Source organism: Cuculus canorus, chromosome 5, assembly GCF_017976375.1.
Source record: "Cuculus canorus isolate bCucCan1 chromosome 5, bCucCan1.pri, whole genome shotgun sequence".
Classification (NCBI taxonomy): domain Eukaryota; kingdom Metazoa; phylum Chordata; class Aves; order Cuculiformes; family Cuculidae; genus Cuculus; species Cuculus canorus.
Window position 1 is genome coordinate 17,361,083 of NC_071405.1, and position 19,951 is coordinate 17,381,033.

A 19,951-nucleotide genomic window follows, 5' to 3' on the forward strand; every position below is an offset into this window, starting at 1 on the left:
TCATGACACTACCAGTCAGGGAACAAACATCACACAAACACAGAGTAAGAGCTCTCCAGGAAACATTTAATACTGCATCCACCTCCAGCCACTCTCTTTTTTTGAGCAGTACCCATGGAACAGGGAGAAACAGCAAAACAAATAATCAATATTAGAACTATAAAATGGGTTGGGTGGGAAGGGCCCTGAAAGCCCATCCAGTCCCACCCCCTGCCATGGGCAGGGACACGTCCCACTGGATCAGGGGCTCCAAGCCCTATCCAATCTGGCCTTAAACACTTCCAGGGATGGGGATTCTGAGTGCACAAAGCCACATCCACGGGCTCAGAGCCCTGCACCCCAGCATTTGCCCTACACACAGAAGCCTGCACAAGGCACAGCTCGGTGTCTCTGCTAAAAGCCAGAGGAAAAAAAGAAAACAGAATTCCTGCAGCTCTGGCTTCCACTTGCCTTTATGGTGGTTGTTTACAAGGAACTGAGTTCAGGAACAAAAGGCACACACCTTCTGGCAGCCACATACACTGAACGAAAGGACCTGGAGAGAAACTCACATTCATTTATTTGTTCCAAATAAAAATTGGGAAGGCAGGAAAGAGCATAACTCATGCTGAATTATCTGCTGCCACATTTTCTAGCTCCAGCAGCTCCTGGAACCCACATTCAAGGGACACAAGGTGCAGCAGGATCTCAGCCACACTGCGCTCACTGTCTTTGCTGGGACCCTGCTGCGTGTCCTTGGCCAATCCAGCCCGCCAAGACCTCAGCAAGGAAAAACAAGTGCTGTAACTGCTGGAATTATAAACAGTTTTGGGGAGCAGAGTAAGCAGAAGCAGCATCAGCAAAAGAGCAGCAACCGTTTGCACAGAGATTAAGGAGGACTGGTTTTCTACCCAGGAGAGGGGGAAACCAGTTCTAGGGACAGAGGAGAAAGACATACAGCTCTTAACTGCTTTTTATTGCACAGATAGCCACCACCTCACTGTTCCCTCCTGCGCCTGCTTCCTGCACCAACCCCTGCCTCCAATTTTAAACACCCTTTACCCGACCCAACAGAACACACATTTGAACGCCTCACAACACTGGGGCTCTTGTTTCTGCCTACCCACTTGCAGGAAGACAACATGGACAGAGCAGCAAGCGGCAAAAACCATGAGGGCTCTTTCAGCCCCAGAGGAACTGCCCATAGACATCAATCCTCTCCCCTAAATTGGAATTGAGGAGTGCATGGAAAGCACTCACAGGAGGCAGTAATTCTTCATTGTTTCACCCAAGGCAAAGATAAATCCTATCAGCAGCAAGGCCAGAAACCTCAGACAGCAAAAGGGTTTGGAAGGAATGGGTTTCTGCACAGGTGATTTGAGGCAGAACCATGAGCAGAACTCGATGCAGCCCAGCAAGGCTCTGCACCCACAGCATTCAGAGGAAGGGGGCGGCCAGCCAGAATGGGAGCATAGACCAGCAGCTGAAAGCAGGGACTAAACACAAGCTGAAGACCTAAAAACCACGCTAAGCAATAAAAAAAAAAAATAAAAAAAAAATGCAAACTCCATCTTTAAACACTCTGTAGCACAGAAACCAAGAAGTCTCCAACCTCAAACCAAGTGGCTCCCTGATACACGCGGCAGAGGAAAGCTGTGCTCAAGGCCCAATAGAGGTACAGCATTCCTCTTCTAAGCACTCAGAAAAGGCAGAGCAGCAACTGAAAGAGATGGGAGAAGCAAAGACAGAAGGAGCTGCAGCAAGCCCCTCATTGAGAGCAAACAGCCCAAAACATTAGCAGAAAATCCATTTTGTAGGAATTGTACAAATACACACACATCACTTAACTTAAACCGATGCAGCCCAAGGGAATTTGGGGACAAAACTGATAGCACAACATCAAAAACGCATTTCTGTGTCTCAGGAAAACTTTGTCAGCAGAATGTCATCAGCTCACACTACTCAGGTGCGCAAAGTTTGGGTTCAGGAAGGGAATAAACTGGAATAATGTAAATACCTGTAATTCCTGGGAAACCAGCAGGTTGTGTTGACTGAGAGCTCCAGGGCCGATCTGTGCACCCCAACCCTCAACAGGGCATGGCAGGGACCTCCTGGTGCCCAGCAGCAACCGGAGCCTTCTGGGGGGGGGCAGTCAGGTGTGATAAATCAGAGCAAGAGAGAGCAAAGGGGCAGCTCACTCGGTTCAGTGAAACCTGAATTCAACAAGAAGATTGCAGTCAGGCGGAGTAAATCAGAGCCAGAGAGACAAGGAGCCCACTGAAAAGTCATAATCCCCCCTACCAAACATTTCCTAGACGTACCTGGTTGAAGCAAAGTCAGTGAGAGACTTGCTTTAGGCCAGGTAGGAACTCAGTCACTGGGAAAACGTGACTCAGATGAGACCCCAAACAAGACCATCCTTCCCCTCCCCACTGCACATGGTTTTACATAAAGTAAGGTGATAGGAGGAGTCATAAGTTAGTGCTGGTAGAGGGGAGATTGAGATGAGATCTCAGGGAGAAATGTTTTGCTGTGAGGATGGGGAGGCCCTGGCCCAGGTTGCCCAGAGCAGTGGTGGCTGCCCCATCCCTGGAGGCAGGGTTGAAGGCCAGGCCGGATGGGGCCTGGAGCCCCTGATCCAGTGGGAGGTGTCCCTGCCATCGCAGGAGTTGGGACTGGATGGGCTTTGAGGTCCCTTCCAACCCAAAGCATTCCAGGATTCTATGGTTCTACACCTTCTGCCACCTCTTCCTCAGAGCTGCAAACTCCACACCTCTTCCTGCAAGAACTCAGGATTTCCCTCTCTCCCAACCCTCCATACTCTTCTCACTGTGAAGTAAAACCAAAGTGTGCTGTTAACTCCACACTCACTCCTCCGATGCCTTAGTGGCCATCTGCTCTCAGCAGAGCTCTCCTCCGCCTGGAGCACAGCCCCTGCACAGGTGTGCGATGGACATGGGCACCACCCCTCTTACAACCCCCTACACCCCCCACTGCCTCCTGCAAAGTCCACTAAGCGCCTATATACCCCCTAAGACGCCTACACGCCCTCACAGTTCCCTCTGCCCTCGAAATGCCCAACCAAAGCCCCCCCACCCCTCCTTCGCCACCGCGCATGCCCAGTCCGCCAATGAGTGGGCGTGGCCTTGACCCTTTAACCCCGTCCCAAGCCCCGCCCCAGCCCCAGCATCAGTATCCATGGATGGGCGTGCCCTCACCCCTTTAGCCCAGCCCCTGCCCAAGCCCCGCCCCGGCACCGCAGCCGCCTAAGCATCGATGGGTGGGCGTGGTCTCCCTTTTAGCACCGCCTCTGTCCCAAACCCCGCCCCCGAGCCGCAGCGGCGTCGATGGGGTGGGCGTGGCCTCACTAGTTTGGCCCCGCGGTATCAACTGGTGGGCGTGGCCTCTCCTTTTAAGCCCCGCCCCTCTTCCAAGCCCCGCACCCTCCCCGAGGCCCCCGAGGTCGCAACCGCCGCAGTCTCTGCTGTGGGCATGGCTTTGTCCTAAAGCCTTTGCCCCGCCCCGTGCCCCAAGCCCCGCCCCCGGAGCGCAGTATTAAAGTGGAGCGTGGTTTTGGTCTTTAGCCCCGCCCCGCGAGCCGCAGCATTTATGAGAGGGCGTGGCCTCCCCGTTTAGTCCCGCCCCTGTCCTGACCCCCACACAACGTGGGCGTGGCCTTTGCCTTAAACACCGCCCCCCCGCAAGCCCGCGGTGTGGGCGTGGCCTCTCCGAGCCCCGAGCCCTGCCCCCTTCGCCGCAGCGCCGCGGGCAGCGGTCCCGGTGCCGCCGGGATCGGGATGTCGTGATAGCGGCGTGGCGGAGCCGGGCCCCACGACGGAGGGCTCGGTGGAGCAGCGGGCCAAGGGCCGCGCCCCGATGAAGGAGAAGGAGGCGGGGGCGGAGCGGGGCAAGCCCGCCACTTACACCGGGGACAAGAAGGCGCGCATGGCGGCCAAGACCAACAAGAAGTGGGTGCGCCTCGCCACCGTGCTCGCCTACGTGCTCTCCGTCTCGCTCGCCGCCATCGTCCTCGCCGTCTATTACAGCCTCATCTGGCAGCCGGTGCGCGGCGGCTCTGGCTCCGGCCCCGGCCCCGGCCCCGCCGCCTCCCCGGCCCCGCCGGCCCCGGGCCCCGCGCGGGACGCGCCCTCCGCGCCGCCGCCGCCCGCCCACACCGACCGCGCGGGGGCCCTGGCGGGGGGCGGCGGGCGCTGAGCGGGGCGGGGGTCACCGGCACCGAGCGCTGGGGACCACCCCGGCTCTAATCCCCGGAGCATCAGTACCGAGCGCTCGGCGGGGGCTCACCGGGAGCATCGGGAGGCGGTGGGGACCGAGACCGGGACCGATTGCTGAGCGCTGGAGACCGGGACCGGAAGGCAGCGGCGGGGGTTCACCGGGAGCACAGAGAGGCGGCAAAGACCGGGACCGATAGCTCGACGGGGGCTGACCGGGAGGCAGCGGCGGGCACCGGGACCGATCATTCAGCGGGGGCTCACCGGGAGCACCGAGAGGCGGTGGGGACCGGGACCGCTCGGTCGGCGGGAGCTCACCGAGAGCACCGAGAGGCGATGCGGACTGGGACCGGGACCGATCGCTGAACGCTGGGGACCAGCCCGGCCCGAATCCCCGGAGCACCGGGACCGATAGCTCGGCGGGGGCTGCCCGGAAGGATGAACCCGAGTCCGACCCTCCCGTTCGGCGCTGGGCACGGGATCGGCTCCCGGGAGCAGCGAGAGGCGGCGGAAACCGAGACCGATTGCTCGGCGAGGAAGAACCGGGAGGAGGCGACGGAGCTGCCCGGGACCGACCCCCCTGTGTGGAGCTGGAGCCCCGGCTCGATCCCGGCGGGACGGACACGGGCGTGCTCGGTGGAGCTGCAGCATCTCCATCCCTCGCCCGTTTTTCCTCGACAAGGGCGTTGTGTGGCTCCGCGGTTCCCGCCCGCCTCTCCCGGGCAGCCGGTATCCTGCCACTGCCCCACGGGATCTGCTGGGACCAGCGTGAATTTCCAGGCTGTAATCCGCTGTTTAGGTCAAACCGGGTTTGTTTGATGGGCATAAACTTATTTAAAACTATGTGAGAGGTAAATCGACTTGTTTACTATATTAAAATATTTTCCCAAGATGAAAGCCTCTGGAATCCCGTACGTTCTTTGTGTGGTGGGAGGAATGGGAAGGGCTCTCCGGGGGGTAGGAATGGCTTTTCCACTGTAACGGGCAACTGTGGTGTGTAATGTTGGTTCATTGCATCGATGTCCTCAGATGAGGCTGGAGGAACCTCTATCCTCCCCATCCCTGCTCTCCGCCAGCTCCTGGTGTTCCTGGCTTCCCAGCTCCCCGTTTTCCTGCCCTGTTGTCCCTGTTGGTGCCGAGCAGTGTGAAAGAAGTGGCTTTTGAGCATAGAATGCGGGCTGGCAGCTTGGAAGTCTGTGTGCCCGGCAGCTGCTTTTCAGCTGGATGTGTTCGGTAACCGTGAGGCTGCTGGGCTGTTCCACATCCCTGTGGGATCATCCCTGGAGCTGAGATTCCCTCTGCTGAGGGATAAAAATGTGCTGTAACCCGGTGTACATATTTTAGTTGTGCATGAAGGGACCGTAAAACGTGCTGGGCTGCTTTAAAGTTGGAGGGGAAATAGCTGTGTTGTACCTGGTGTGTGAAGACTGCGCAGGCAGCAAGGCTTTTCCTTCCTAGCATCTGTTACTGGCAGAACCTGGGAGCAGGGGCTTCCAGAGGGAAACGGGGCAAAAGGAGAGGGCGTTTGGCTGTGCTTTTCCACTCTCTCCATTTTCTGCAGTGTGCAGGACACTCTGTGTGTTGTTAACGCCTGAAGAAAGAGAGCTTGCTGGTGGGAAGAGAAAAGGATCACGGTTGGGTCATTTTAACGAACAGCGTGCATGTGGTCAGTGCCACCTTCCTGCAGGGCAGGAGGAGGAGCTGGCAGAGGAGCTGGGAGCCCAAAGCCACTGCTGCTCTGCCACCCTTTTGCCCCCTGAGCTGTTTCCAAACTCTTGCCCTGCGGCAGTGGGGCTGGAGGTGTCCTGGCAGCAGCACTGGGTCGCAGCTCTGGCCGTGTGGCTGTGTTGAGCTCCAGTGTGCTCCATCCATCCCAGGAGGATATTCTGTTCCTCTGGTGGTGCCACTTGCAGCGTGCGGGTACCTGTTCGCGTGTGCAGGAGCACTGGGTCCTGGCAGTCCCGCTGCTGTTTGCTCTCCTTGGCGCACACCTCTGGATGGGGCGATAAAGGCTTTCTGCAGCTCCCCAAGGGGGAATGAGTAAAAGAGAAACCAAACAGGCTGGTGGTTTGGTGCCAGCTGAGTTTACAAGGTTTCTTGGCTCTGGTACAAGATGCAGAGCCAGTTGGGAAGCATCTCTGAGAGAGAGTTTGTGTTTAACTTTTAAACCTTTGAAGATAAATAAAAGCCAGGGGGGAATTGCACAGGCGCTGGGCTGTCCCTGCTGTGGGCCAGCAGCTCAGGCTGGTGGATCTGTAGCAGCTTTGGATGGGGCATTCGATGTATTCTGGATGTGTCTGGACTCCTGGCATTCTTCACTTTAAAGACTATTGCTCTCAGAAGAGCAATAGAGCAGATGGGAGAGGAAGCCGTGTGAATTAAATGGGCTGTGTGGCTCTCTTCCAGCCCATCGTGTAACTGCGGAGAGATGCCTTGTACTCAGGAGCAGGAACAAGGCAGAGCACTTCACCTCGGCTGCGGGTTCGGTGGCAAAGGAGCTGAATAGTCCCAGGGATCGGCTCTGTCGGAGGGAACAGATCACGGCTGATGGTCCCCTCCCTTTCTGGTGCTAAAAATAGCTGATGAGCCAGTGCCGAGATGGTTGTGGCTGTCTTCATTCCCATATGGAAGTGCAGGCCTGATGACTTCCCAGGCTGTGGGTTTGCATCTCCTCTGCTGGCAAACTGAGATTAAAGTGAAGCCCTTCTGTTTCTGCAGCTGCTATCCCTGGCTTTGGAGCATCCTGGTGCTTCACTGCTCTTGTACTGGGCATGCAAGGGGAAAACCAGCTCGGAAAGCTGCAGAAGGGTCTCAGACTGCTGGCCAAAGGGCCACGAAGCTTTTGTGATGCGAACAGCCTTGTTTTCCAAAGCCCTTTTGGACCTGGATTCCTTTCCCTCTGGAGGGAGGTGTGTTCCCCTGGCGACCTCACGCACCGGTCACTGTACTTGCTGCTCTCTTCGCGGCAGCGTCCAGGAAATCAGTGACTAAGTGCACTTTGCAAGTATTTGTCGCAACAAGAATGGCTCGGCTGGGCCAAGTCCGAGGTGTAAACTGACTTTTTAAGGTTGCGGGTGCCGGAGGTGTCTTGGGAAGCAGGCTGGGTGTGACAGAAACCAGCAGGGTTGTCATCTCAGACTGTGACTTTGTGTGCGATGTTACTATCTTTGTGCTGAGACTGTAATTGTGTCTGAATATGATCTTTTAGTGCCCTAAAATAGTGCAGTCACCACTCTCAGGTGAACCTGAGGCTGAAAAGGCAGGCCGCCTTGTTGTCTGCTGTATTACTTCTGCTCCAATTCCATCTTTCCTTTCATTGCTCCTCAAAAAAAAAAAGAAACCCCCACACTGCTGGGTTCACTGAGTGTGATTGTATTGGGTGCGGTGAGGCGCAGGCTTTTGTGTTGCTGCCTGGGCAGAAATCGCTGTGGCCTCACGATTTTGAAATGCGTTAGGCCCTTTGCTTTGGTGGAACAAGAGCCTTGAGAATCCTGGCTGTGGGATGTTCCTCTACAAGCATCGTGGCTGTAGGAATACGGATGGAATTGTGATTCTATGTCAAACATGGCACCTGTGCTTCTATTTTTTAACTTCCGTCTTTTATTGACTAAACCTGCTAATAGTCCTGTCGTGCCAACTTCCCCGCAAGTGTTGAGTCTGTCACGTGGGGCGGGAGCTGCAGATCATTGTCCTCAAAGAGCCTTTACAAAATCGTGGCGTGGAGAGCAGGAGTTGCCATGTTTTTGTCTTTTAGGTGCAGATTATTCTGAAAGGCAGTGACAGAACGTGTCATTTGCAGTGTCACAGGGAGGTAAACACCACAGTGGCTTTGACTTCCCAGTTCCTGATCACCGTAACCGCTATAGAGGATAGAGACATAAGCGGATCACCTTCTGGTTTTCCTTTCTGACTGAGAAGAGCCTGATGACGGAGGAATGGGGCTTCTTGTGAGAAAACCTCTGCTAATCCTGCCCTGTACAACCCTCGTGTGACAATGGTGACCCTCTAGCACTGTAATGCTGCCACGACTTCGATCCTCCCAGCAGGGTTTGAACTGCAAGCTCTGTCGAATGGAAGCTGAAAGACGGGAGATGGAGATGAGATCTTAGGAAGGAATTCTTCACCATGACAGTGGGGAAGCCCTGGCCCAGGTTGCCCAGGGAAGCAGTGGCTGCCCCATCCCTGGAGGTTCAAGGATGGAGTTTGGAGCCCCTGATCCAGTGGGAGGTGTCCCTGCCCATGGCAGGGAGTGGGACTGGATGGGCTTTGAGGTCCCTTCCAACCAAAACCATTCTATGAAGCACCCCCTAAAAGGAGGAGTAGGAAGTGAAGAATCTTTATTGATGTTCAGTCAAGGGTGCATCTAGGTCAGAGGGTGGGTTTTGGACCTTCTTTGTTCCTTCCTTGCATGCCGATGCCTTTAGGCTGACGCCTGTTTATTGATGTGCAATACTCGCCCTCCTCCAGTGGACACTGGCCTTGTCCCACCGGGCTCTGCTGTACAAGGCAAGTGAGTGCCTCTGCTGTAACTTGCGTGCTGAGGGACCAGAAGGAAGGGAAATGGCTTGTAAACAGTTACTGGAGCATGTGATGCGCTCCGGCAGCTGGCTCACAGCTTCGTCTTCTAAAAGTTACCTCTTCCCCACGCGTGTTGTCTCCTGGTCTTGGCTGATGTACCACATATCCTCTGAATTCTGGGCTCCTGGGACACCTGGGCTGTGTTTCTGACTAGGAAGGGGGGGTATTTTTACTCTAAATCTTGGCTTAATCCTCAAGTGCAACTGAAAAGCCATCTTGTGGTGTAGCGTCGATAACAAAATCAGAGGCTGCTTCTAGGCCACAGGCATCTCCTTCAGAGAAGTGCAAGCTGATCTCTGCAGGCCACTCAGGAGAGGGTGATGCATGGGGGCTGTTACGGAGAGCCGGCCACGAGCCCCGGCTGCTGGGTGTGCAGGGAGGGGAGTGGGATAAGAAACAGACATACTTGAGCTGGAGCAGGAAGCGAAGGAGGTGAAGCGTGGCTTCTGGCTGCTCCATGCGTGTTTGGAGGTGGTGCGGGAGAGCTTAGCTCCTATGTCTCGGCTCAAAGCTGGTGTGATCTGGAAACGGCTGCGGGCTTTGCAGCGCATCAGCTTTCCACCTAACTTAAGAAGTACAAAGTATTAGGTATTAGGTGCTTTAAATACAAACATTTCTGACCAAATGCCTCTTTAGCTTCAGGCTCCTGTGCCATCTGCAACCAATGCACCTGTAGGGGAAGCAGTGTGGAACATCAGTGCGTGTTTCTGTTATTTCTACACTCCATATAGGATGTTCCTGGTTTGCAATTTGTGCGGTGAGTGCCTGCTGCAGGTCTTGCTGAGATGGGAACGCAGAGCTGGACCTGCTGTCAGCATTTGATGTTGTTCCTCCTGCTGTAATCGGTTTGGTAAAGCTTTGGAACCTGAAGTACCTCCAGCTTTATCCAGCTGTACTTTTTGTCCTTGGCTTGAGGGTTTTAAATTGTTTTTTATACAAGAGTTGATTCACTCCTCTGAAATTGATTCTGATATCAATTTTAGCTACAGTGTTGCTGTGTTGACAGCAATGGTTAATTTTGGCCGGCAGAAGTGTCCAGCGGGAAGCTGTTTCTTTGGTGTGAAGGAAAAAGGGTCCAGCCTGAAAGCTGGAATAACTCTCACAAAATCCCTGAGCCACCAGTCAGTGCAGGGAGGGAACTGGTCCCTCTGTAACTCTGCTCTCTGCAAGCTGCCATCACATCTGCTAGCAAGAAGAGGGCCGTGGCAACAAGAAGGCTCTGATGCCCCAGTGAAAAAGCGAGCCTCATGTTCCATTGCAGCCAGGTTTTGGGTGAGTTAGCTGAGCCAACTTGAATTAAGTGCATTCCTAAGCAACCCGGATTGGATCCCTTGCTCTAAAAAGCAGGGATCACTGATTCAGTTCAGAAAACTCTGTGTGGGGGACTGAGAAACACTGAGGAACCGGAGCTTTTTTTCCCATTACAACTTTTATTTCATATAAATAATCCCTCTACATCAGCTTTTTCAACTTCTCAGTCTTTTATCTCACTGTAAAGAAGAAACAGCCAGCCACAGTGTTCTGAAAATTGCAATCCAGGCACCAACCAAAGTGCATTCGAGCCGAGTGTTAATGAGCAGGGAAAATTACACTGAGAACAGGCACTCCCCGTACCCTCCCCTCCCTGGCGCGGCACAGACCCAGTCCTTCCTGGCATCGTTAAAGGCCAAGTTACTTGGATTTGCAGGAGAAAAAGGAGGGGATGGGTGAAAAGGGGTGGTTTTACATTCAAAAAGGTTAAGATACAGCAGAGACTGCAGTTGGGTTTTTCTCTCTGCACCTGAGGGCTGGATCAGGGCAATGCTGAAGGTCCTGGCTGCTCTGGGAATGGAATTGGCTCTGAGCTGAGACAGCGTTTGGGTGGAACGTGAGGCCAGCCGGTTCCTGGGATGCATTGGGAATGACTCTGCCTGGGCCAAGACTGAGGTCAGTGACCTGATGTGATACAATTAATAATAAATTAAACAATTGAACAATTGTAAGCAGGTTTTTGAACCTATCAGATCAGGAAAATCAGCCTTTAGCAGTGATGGAGAACCTCCAGGAGCAGAGCAGTTTCACAGTCTGGCTTTTATCTGTTTTGTTCTTTTATCTGCTGGATAAGCTCAAATAAACGCAGGCTGGATGGAGATGTTTCTGCTAACAAGGCACAAAAGCTGCATGCTTTGTTTCTCACTAATGACAGGTCTGACACCAATGAAGCCTCCTGAATATGGCATGTAGAGGAAGTTCCCAGGCTTCTTGTTCATGAGATGGGTGCTGTGGATCTAAGTTAGGTGGAAAACCAAAGTGCGTATCTGTGCAAACACTAGTTTATTAGAGCAGCGGACAGTATCTCAGCCCACACGTGCCAACCTCGCCACCGAGGCAGCTGTTGTTTCAGTTGCCAATGCATTCCACAGCAAAGTCCAACACATTTCCACGCATATGTGTCTGCATGTATGGTTGCTCCTGAATCGCGTTGTAGAGCAGCGCTGCAAAATGAGGGTGATCCCCTCTTTGCTCTGCATTCGGAAGTCAGGAACTATGCCGTGTTATTCCTTTCACCTGTGTTCTGCCTCCTCCTTACCCCGTATTTCACCTAGGGCCTGGTTTGCTGTGAATCTCTTAGTGCTTGTGAATCCAAACTGCTGGGATTCTTGCATATTTATGCTCGAAAATGCTCGTCCAGATCCTCTAATTGTAAGGTGGCTTTTAAGGCCAGGCCAAAACGCCTGCATAGCAGCTTCCAAGGGAGCTGCTGCTCTTATCCCAGCACAAGGCTGTGAAAGACACAACCAGGAAGGTGTAGGAAACCTTAGACCCCCAACTCCAATCTGGCCTGGGTCCTTGGTGCAGCATGGTGGAGAAGGAAGGTTATTGCATCTGTGCTGTCCTCCTCGCCCTGCGTATCTCCAGTTGCTGTAGCCTTCCTGCTGCTACGAAGAAGGCATTGTGCTTGGCTGACCTGTGGATGTACCTGCTCAGCCTAGCAGCTACCTTCTTTACAAACAAGCCTCTCCTGCTGTGCCACCACAGGCTCTGCTGCTTGCACCCCACTCCATCCCACAGGAGGAGGAGAGCCAGCTTTTAAAGGATGAGATGCCACGGTCAGTGTGTGCTTGTCAAAAACCCCTTTGCTCCACATCACAACTCAAGGATACTCCATCCGCTTTGTGCCCTTGATCCATGCGCCCACCATACACCTTTGCCAAACCTTCAACCACGTATGAACCTCTAGTACCGAATGCTACTTTTCCATCCACCTACTAAGCAACGCCTCTCACCCTATCTCCCTCTGCTCTGTCTGTCACCCACCCCCTGCCTGGCAGCGAGGGAGAGCTCGCCCAGCCCCAGCCATCCTCCTGGCACATGCGGTTCCCTTCCTAGGGAGGAAACGGGAGGGTGCCCAGAAACCTAAATCTCAACTTTAACCAGAATTAGTTATTAAATAAAATAAAGTGCATCCAGTAGGCGTTTCCTTGGCTTGCCACACAGCTGCGAGATAGGCAAAACAAACAGAAAAGAGAAGTGATGGTGGTTTTGTTGTAGGATGGGAGTATGTGCAGCCTTCCCTGCCCTTTGGCACACCAATAGGGAAGGGCAATGCCAAACCTGGGAGTGGGGGCGGTGAGGGGGGGCCCCACATGCTGTGAACGGTGCTGAAAGCTGATTTCATTGAAGGTCAAAGAGTGAGGACAAGCCTGCGCTCCTCTTCTCATCCACTGCCTCCAGCGTGTTATCCTGTGAAACCAGAGCAGAGACAGCAGTGGGATTATTGCTCCGTAGGGAAAGCTGAGCAGTAAATTAACAGAGTCTAACGAGGTTCAGCTTGTCCTTCCTGCACAGCTGAGTCTGCGTGGGGGTACCCCACCTCCTGCCAATCCCACAGGAACAAGGCAGGAGGCTCCGCAGCCCTGGGGATGGACAGGATGTACCAGTCTGAATGAGACACACACCCAGTCCTCCCCTGGGTTAGATAAAGCCTGCTTTGCGCTCTCCTTCCGTCTTACAAACAATCATAGAATCACAGAATGGTTTGGGCTGGAAGAGACCTCAAAGCCCATCCAGTCCCACCCCCTGCCATGGGCAGGGACACCTCCCACTGGATCAGGGGCTCTAAGCTCCATCCAACCTGCCCTTGAACCCCTTCAGGGATGGGGCAGCCACCACTGCTCTGGACAATCTGAGCCAGGGCCTCCCCACCCTCACAGCAAATCATTTCTCCTGAAGATCTCATCTCCATCTCCCCTTTTTTGGCTTTAAACTGTTCCTCTCATCCTGTCCCTGCCCTCCCTGATCAAGAGCCCCTCCCCAGCTTTCTTGGAGCTCCTTTCAGCCCTGGAAGCTGCTCTAAGGTCTCTCTGCAGCCTTCTCCTGCCCAGGCTAAACAACCTCAATTCTCTCACGGTGGAGCACGGCCTTCTGCCGTTTGTGTGCCTGCACAGCACCGGGAGCACAAGGAGGGAGGCTGAGCTGGGACAGGGCTTTGTGTCCCTGGAAAACGTGGCCTAGGGCTGCAGCGCTTGTGTCCCAAAGGCAGAAAGGTGCCCCTGCTTATTCCTAGGGAAAAACTAACCCCCGAGTGGAACCTGCTGTCCTGTAGCTGCCTCCAGACTTACAGAAACTGGTTTTAATTGTGAAAGGCTGCCTTGTTTTCCCTCAGGTTGCCAGGTTCTTGGGTGCTGATTGAAAATGCTGAACTGGCTTTTTCCTGCATCCATGTTCAATTCCACACACCTGCCTTTCTCTGATGTGGATTTCAGCATCGAATGCTCACAAGAAAGGACAGAGGGGATGGGTATGAAAAGAAAATCAGAAAGACCACCATGAAGGCAGGAGAGGCGGCAGTAAGGAAACCTTCAAAGGAATCATTTAAGGACACGGCCACAGATATTGATTCAGGAGCTGATCGAATCACACCCAAGGAACTGAAATAATCGATGCTGTGCACAGCCAAGAGGAGAATTTAAAGCTGTTCCCAGAGACATTTTTCATTGCTCTTTACATGTGCAGCACAGGGCTTGGACACATTCTGACTGGAAGGGATGCTCGATGGTACAGGAGCATACTGGGATCCAGCGCTGAAGGGGAGGGATGCTTGATGCTGCAGGAGCACACTGGGATCCAACGCTGCTGGGAAGGGATGCTCGATGCTGCAGGAGCACACAGGGATCCAGCGCTGAAAGAAAGGGATGCTCAATGCTGCAGGAGCACACAGGGATCCAGCGCTGCTGGGAAGGGCCAGGCAGCAGATTTCCAGAGCTGTGCTTGCTGGTCCAAATATTGTAACATAATCTAGTTTACAAGTCTGAGCTGACTCCAGAGCTGGCTCTGGTCATTGTTAATCAATTTTATTATTAATGGTTTCAGAAGTCTCTCCGAGAGCTCTGCACTATTGGTGCTGGCAGACCATTCTCTTTCTGTATTATCCTTCCCATACAGACTCCTCCTTTCTGTGCACGAGTGCATCTGCACAGCCAAGGCACTGGTGGCTCTGAAGTCATTAGTTCACTTAGTAATTAGACAGTGATTACTGTTTCTCTTATCTCACACTGTATCCTCTTTCCTACCTGTAACTGGAGGCCAGGCAGAGACTTAGCGAGCTCTGCACACTGTTGTGAGCGAGGGCTAAGGCAAGTAATGCAGCTGCGTGCAGCCTTGGACTCTGCCAGCAGCAGCAAGGGGTGGCAGCGCCAAATCTCCGTGTGTCACCATGGGAGCAGAACAGTGCCAGTCGCTGGGGGGTGTCCCAAAGGCATCATATATATGCAGGGCTCCAGGTGGGGTCTCACGAGAGCAGAGGCAGAGAATCTCCTCCCTCTTCCTGCAGGTCACACTGCATCCAAAACAACCATTCCCTAGACATCCCTGGAGTCCCTCCCTGTGTTCCTTCAATCCCAGTTGGAATGGGACCAGTGGAGACTACAAAGTTGATCTGAGGGCTGGAGCAGCTCCAATATGAGGCCAGGCTGAGAGTTGGGGTTGTTCAGCCTAAAGAAGAGAAGGCTGTGGGGAGACCTTAAAGCAGCTTCCAGTACCTGAAGGGGTGCCAGGAAAGCTAGGGAGGGGCTTTTAACAAGGGCCTGTAGTGACAGGATGAGGGGGAATGGCTTTAAATTGGAAGGCAGAAGATTTAGATGAGACATTAGGAAGAAATTCGTCACAATGAGGGTGGGAAGGCCCTGGCACAGGTTGCCCAGAGCAGTGGTGGCTGCCCCATCCCTGGAGGTGTTGAAGGCCAGGTTGGATGGGGCTTGGAGCCCCTGATCCAGTGGGAGGTTTCCCCACCCATGGCAGGGGTTTGGAATTAGGTGATCTCTAAGGTCTCTTCCAACCCAAACTATTCTATGATTCTTAATTCATTTCCCTTAAACCATTCTCACATAATCCCTGTGTTTTCCAATGTTAACACTATTTCCTTATATTGTGCCACAGGAAAGGCTTTCCTTCACTCCAGAGCGATGAAGATGACTGTGTCACATCCTGATTAAGCCATATCACTCCCTAATTCTGCCTGAGCACTAAACTCTCCTCTTCCGTGGTAGGTGATGCTAAAATGTACTCTAGGAATTGGAAACACCCGTGGCATGATGCTGGGCTCCAGAGGTGGTGTGGGCTGTGAGGAGGAGCTGTGAGGCCAGTGCTGTGCAACTCAACGAATCACAGAATGCTTTGGGTTGGAAAGGACATTCACAGCTCATCCCTGTAGGAGCAGGGACATCTTTAACTCCATCAGGTTGCTCAAAGACCCACCCAACCTGGCTTTGAGTGTTTCCAGGGATGGGACCTCCACTGCCTCCCTAAGCGACCTGGCCCAGCACCTCCCCACCTTCAGCATAAAACATTTCTTCATTCTACCCAGTCTAAATCATCCCTCCCTTAGTTTAAATCCATTACTTCTCGTCCCGTCACAACAGACCTTGCTAAAAAGCATGTCCCCAGCTTTCCTATGGGAAGTCGAACCCTTGGGAGCTCACTCTGCCAGTCCCAGGCCAACTTCTAAGAGGGAACAGACACTATCCTCTCAGCTTTTCAGCCTTGAGGAAACTGCTCTGTTCCTCAGTCGCCCTGTAACGCTGTTGGGCAGTGCTGGTCTCTGCTTGCTCCGCTTTCTGCACCAACCTTTACCACTGGTTTGTATCGGAAAGCCGACCTCCTGCAACCCCCTCAGCACACAGGCTCTGCCTGCGCTGCTCCCGTTTACGTCAGCCCGAGCGGCGAGGTCAGATCCCTGGAGCTGCTCTGGAAATCCACCCCCAGCTGCATTTTCTCTAACAATCTTACGATTAATTTTCTCAAGAGAATTCAGGGAAAAGCTGCTGTGGTTTCTGTAGATCGTTTACTTCTTTGGGACTCATTGGACACTCTCCAGGGATTCCAGTCCTGCACTTCAGTTAAATATTTATCCCTTGTTATTTGAAGCGAAGGATGAAAGCCTCACCACGCTGTCTGCACAGCATCTCCCACTGGTTTGAAGGTGCTGGAGATTTTTAGGGCCACAAATAGACCTCAGCAGTGGAAGCTGTGAAAGCCACATGGTGGCTGCTGGTGGCAAGGAGGTGTGGTTCCGCAGGAATAGGTGAGCAGCATCTAAAGTGGGGAGTGGAACCCGCACATCAGTGTCTGGGGGACACGGGCACCCACAAAGTCCCGAAGCAGAGAGGGTGGAGAGCACGTGGTCACCACTGATGACCGATGTCTGCTGCTGCTCAGATACCTGCTGTGTTCTGGGATCCACGGACAGCGGGCACAGCCCTGGCATCACGTGAAATGACCTGGTATGGGATTTTCTGCTTGCTGAGAATTCCACAACAGAAACCGTTCAACGGAATGGCTCGAGCACCTCTGCTATGAGGCTAGGCTGAGAGAGTTGGGGTTGTTCAGCCTCGAGAAGAGAAGACTCTGGGAAGACCTTACAGCAGCTTCCAAGACTGAAAGGGGCTCCAGGAAAGCTGGGGAGGGGCTTTTTACAAGGGCCTGTGGTGATAGGATGACAGGGAATGGCTTTAAATTGGAAGGAGGAAGATTTAGATCAGACATTGGGAAGAAACTCTTCGCTGTGAGGGTGGGGAAGCCCTGGCCCAGGTTGCCCAGAGCAGTGGTGGCTGTCCCATCCCTGGAGGTGTTCAAGGCCAGGCTGGATGGGTCTTGGAGCCTCTGATGCAGTGGGAGGTGTCCCTGTCCTGAACTGTATTGCCCTGCTCTAAACCCAATCTGTCGGCAGAGCAGTAGGAACCGGAAGCTGAGGGAAAAGAGAATGGTTATTTACGGCTGCCATCTGTGTCACAATGCAGCTTGTCACTTTAAGTCAGGAACTTCAAAGCAGCAGCCAGAACAAACACGAGACCTTTTTGCTCCAAACACACCAACAACTTAACCAACTAGAGCCAAATGAGCTTTTGCTGTGTTGGTGTTCGTTGTCATCACTGTTTTGTTGCTTCTAGCCCTGCTGCCAGGCTACACGGATGAACTGTTCTGGCTGTGCTGAGCCAGCACTGGAGAAATCCAGGGCTCGACGGGGTTGTATCTGCCAAGGGCTGCTCCTGACAAACTGGACACAGGGAGACGATAGCTAAAGACAGGTCCCTCCACCTTCCTCTCAGCTCACCTTCTGCCCATGAAAAATAAATCAGGGCAGCATTCATTCTGTCTGCAAATGATCTTGTTTAGAAAGCTGGCCCCAACAGCAGCATCATGGGTGCAGAGGGAGAGGTCAGATGACTTCGTGGTAACTTCAGCATACAGCTTGAGTAAAACCTGGAGCTCTGCTCCATAACCAGACCTTGGTTTGTGAGCCTTTTACACAGGAACCATCTTACCCTTCGCATTCTCTCTGGCACATTAGTGTTATCACATCATAATTCAAACAGCTCTCACAGATCTCATCATGGGAAGAGAATCCCATGTGCAGTCATACTTCTATGAGCCGCTGTCCACAAGGTGGGACTCTACAACTTTGCAAGTGTTGGGAAAGGCCATGCTGACCTCAAGCCCAGAGACAGAAATAAATGCATCCTGCTGTCCTTTCTGAGGTTATCCGTCCCCAGAAACAGTTTCAGTTTGGGCCCTAACGAATCCATGTCACCAACCAAACTGAGCACTCTGGGTTTCTGCCCAATTTTCCTGTCCAACTTCCCATGGGTCCCCATCCACCCTAGGGTAGGGCATGTGATGCACAGATTTAGACCACCTGAGGCATCCACATCACTGTTAATTAACACTTTTGGGCAGCTATCTCTTATGATGCCACAGAAAATGGAGCTGTAGCTCCATACTATGGCTGAGAGCTTTAAGGTATAACAAACACACCACCGGGAGTGACATAAGGAGCTCACCTTCCGTCTCAGGCAAGCCGGTACCATCTTTGCTAGTTGAGAGCGTCCCCACTGTCCTTGTCCTTACAATCCTCAGGGTGGTCCCCTTCCCTGGACTGTGATTTTCCCGTGTCCTGCTCAGACACAACAGTTTTGTCGCAGTCGGCTTTCTCTGGGGGCAAAGGCTCTCCTCTGTGTTCAGCGCCTACAGCATCTTCACCTCCTTTCAGCGGAAGTGTTTGCCCTTGAAGGGTTGTGTCGTGGGTCACTTCTTCCCCTCTCTTTCTCACCAGCTCTCCTTCACCTGAATCCAGTCCCCCTCCTGCTGCTGTGTCAAGTTTTCCTCCATGGCCATGAGACCAGATCTCAGCAGACTCCTGCTCTGAAGTAGTGGTTTTCTCTAAACCAGTTGCATCTACGTTTGCTCCCATGGGTGATGCCAAGATCTCCTCACTACTGGTGGCTTGTGCAGTGCCTGGAAGGCTGCTCGGTGCAGCGGTGCTGTTGGCGCTCTCCTCCTGAGAGATGTCAGCTCTTTCCTCCTGAGAGATGCTAGGCTTCCCACTGGCATCTTCCCCAATGCCTCCCGTACTCGGCTTGGGCCCTGGCTCCGAGTCCGCTGTGCCACCCACAGACACCTCCGTGCTGAAGCCTTTCACTCCTCTCTGCTCGTCCTTCTGGCCATTCTGGGCAGACTGGACCTTTCCACTTCGAAGCCTTTGTGATGAGGAGGCCCCGTGATCTTGAGGGCTTGGCTGTTTCACCTTCTCCAGCTCAGCTGTGCAGTTCTCTTCCAGCCCCTCCTCACCTCTGCTCTTCCGCTTGTCTGTACCGAGGCTCCTCTGAGAAAAGAGGGAGATATTTAGTTCAGCTTATTAAAATATTAGGATAGGGTTTTCCTCATCTGTGATGGCTCCCAAAACTCAGGGGAAAGTTTGCAGTGGCCACTAAAGGCTGTGGGTTGAGAAGGGCAACAAAGCTGGGGAAGGGTTTAGAGCACAAGCTTTATGAGGAGTCCATGAGGGACCTGGGGCTGTTTAGCCTGGAGAAAAGGAGGCCAAGAGGAGACTTTATCACTGTCTACAACTGCCTGAAATGAGGTTGTAGTGAGGTGGGGGTTGGTCTCTCCTCCCTTGTAGCTAGTGACAGGACAAGGGGAAATGGTCTGAAGACGCGCCAGAGCATTTTGGTTGGACGTCAGGACCAATTTCTCTACCGGAAGGGTTCTCAGGCACTGGCAGAGGCTGTCCAGGATGGTGGTTGGGTCACCAGCCCTGGAGACGTTTACAAGAAGAATAGATGTCATACCTGGGGACATGGTCTGGTGGTGGATTTAGAAGGGTTGGATCGACGGTTAGACTCAAAGATCTTAAAGGTCTTTTTCAACTGAAAGCACTGTGTGATTGTGAGAAGTGAAGTGTTCAGGGGCCAGAATAAGTGGAGTTCTGCTGACAGAGGGTCAGTGCAAGAAGGGAAGTGCCAACAGAGGGGGATATTTAACTGAACACAGTGTTCTCCTGACTCTGCACTGGTGCAGAGGCTCCAACCTCCACAACAGAGCACGTACTGAGAAAACACAGCAACCAGCCTTGACCAATGAACTTACAGAACCGTCAGGGTCATCCTTCAGAAACAACATGTCCTCGCCTTCTCTTGCATCCCATCTGTCAAGAGAAAATATTCAGGATTTAGCCCTTCAAGTTCTTATATGGCAAAGCTGCTCTCCCTGCCTACACCTGGGCAGGGATTTCCAGAAGGGCCATGCATTCCTTGTCTGGGCCCCTTGACTAGGCAACAAGAGGTGAAGGTGGCAGACAGAACTGGTCCAGTTCCTTTTGGCACCTTCAAAGCCCTCAGCCCACCCAG

The 19,951-nt window shown here is 53.3% G+C and overlaps 3 protein-coding genes across 3 annotated transcripts in view; 1 reads left to right on the forward strand and 2 right to left on the reverse strand.

The window, feature by feature from the left end:
* PLCB2 (phospholipase C beta 2) overlaps nucleotides 1-2,081 on the reverse strand; it is a 56,377-nt gene extending 54,296 nt beyond the window's left edge. The window contains exon 1 of the mRNA XM_054066722.1: nucleotides 1,997-2,081. The gene's annotated coding sequence lies outside the window, so the exon portion shown is untranslated. The remainder of the gene's footprint in view (nucleotides 1-1,996) is intronic.
* A 1,499-nt stretch (nucleotides 2,082-3,580) lies between these two features.
* Nucleotides 3,581-4,514, forward strand: INAFM2 (InaF motif containing 2). Its single transcript, XM_054068094.1, has one exon. It carries the CDS (start codon nucleotides 3,856-3,858, stop codon nucleotides 4,192-4,194), a length of 339 nt encoding a protein of 112 aa, XP_053924069.1. The 5' UTR covers nucleotides 3,581-3,855; the 3' UTR covers nucleotides 4,195-4,514.
* Nucleotides 4,515-10,185: 5,671 nt separating this feature from the next.
* The window catches only part of CCDC9B (coiled-coil domain containing 9B), a 42,623-nt gene continuing 32,857 nt past the window's right edge, over nucleotides 10,186-19,951 (reverse strand). The window contains exons 12-14 of the mRNA XM_054068867.1: nucleotides 19,692-19,749; nucleotides 18,107-18,927; nucleotides 10,186-12,512 (exon numbers count right to left, since the gene is read on the reverse strand). Coding sequence (XP_053924842.1) covers nucleotides 18,139-18,927; nucleotides 19,692-19,749 — 847 coding nt within the window. The 3' untranslated portion in view covers nucleotides 10,186-12,512; nucleotides 18,107-18,138. The remainder of the gene's footprint in view (nucleotides 12,513-18,106; nucleotides 18,928-19,691; nucleotides 19,750-19,951) is intronic.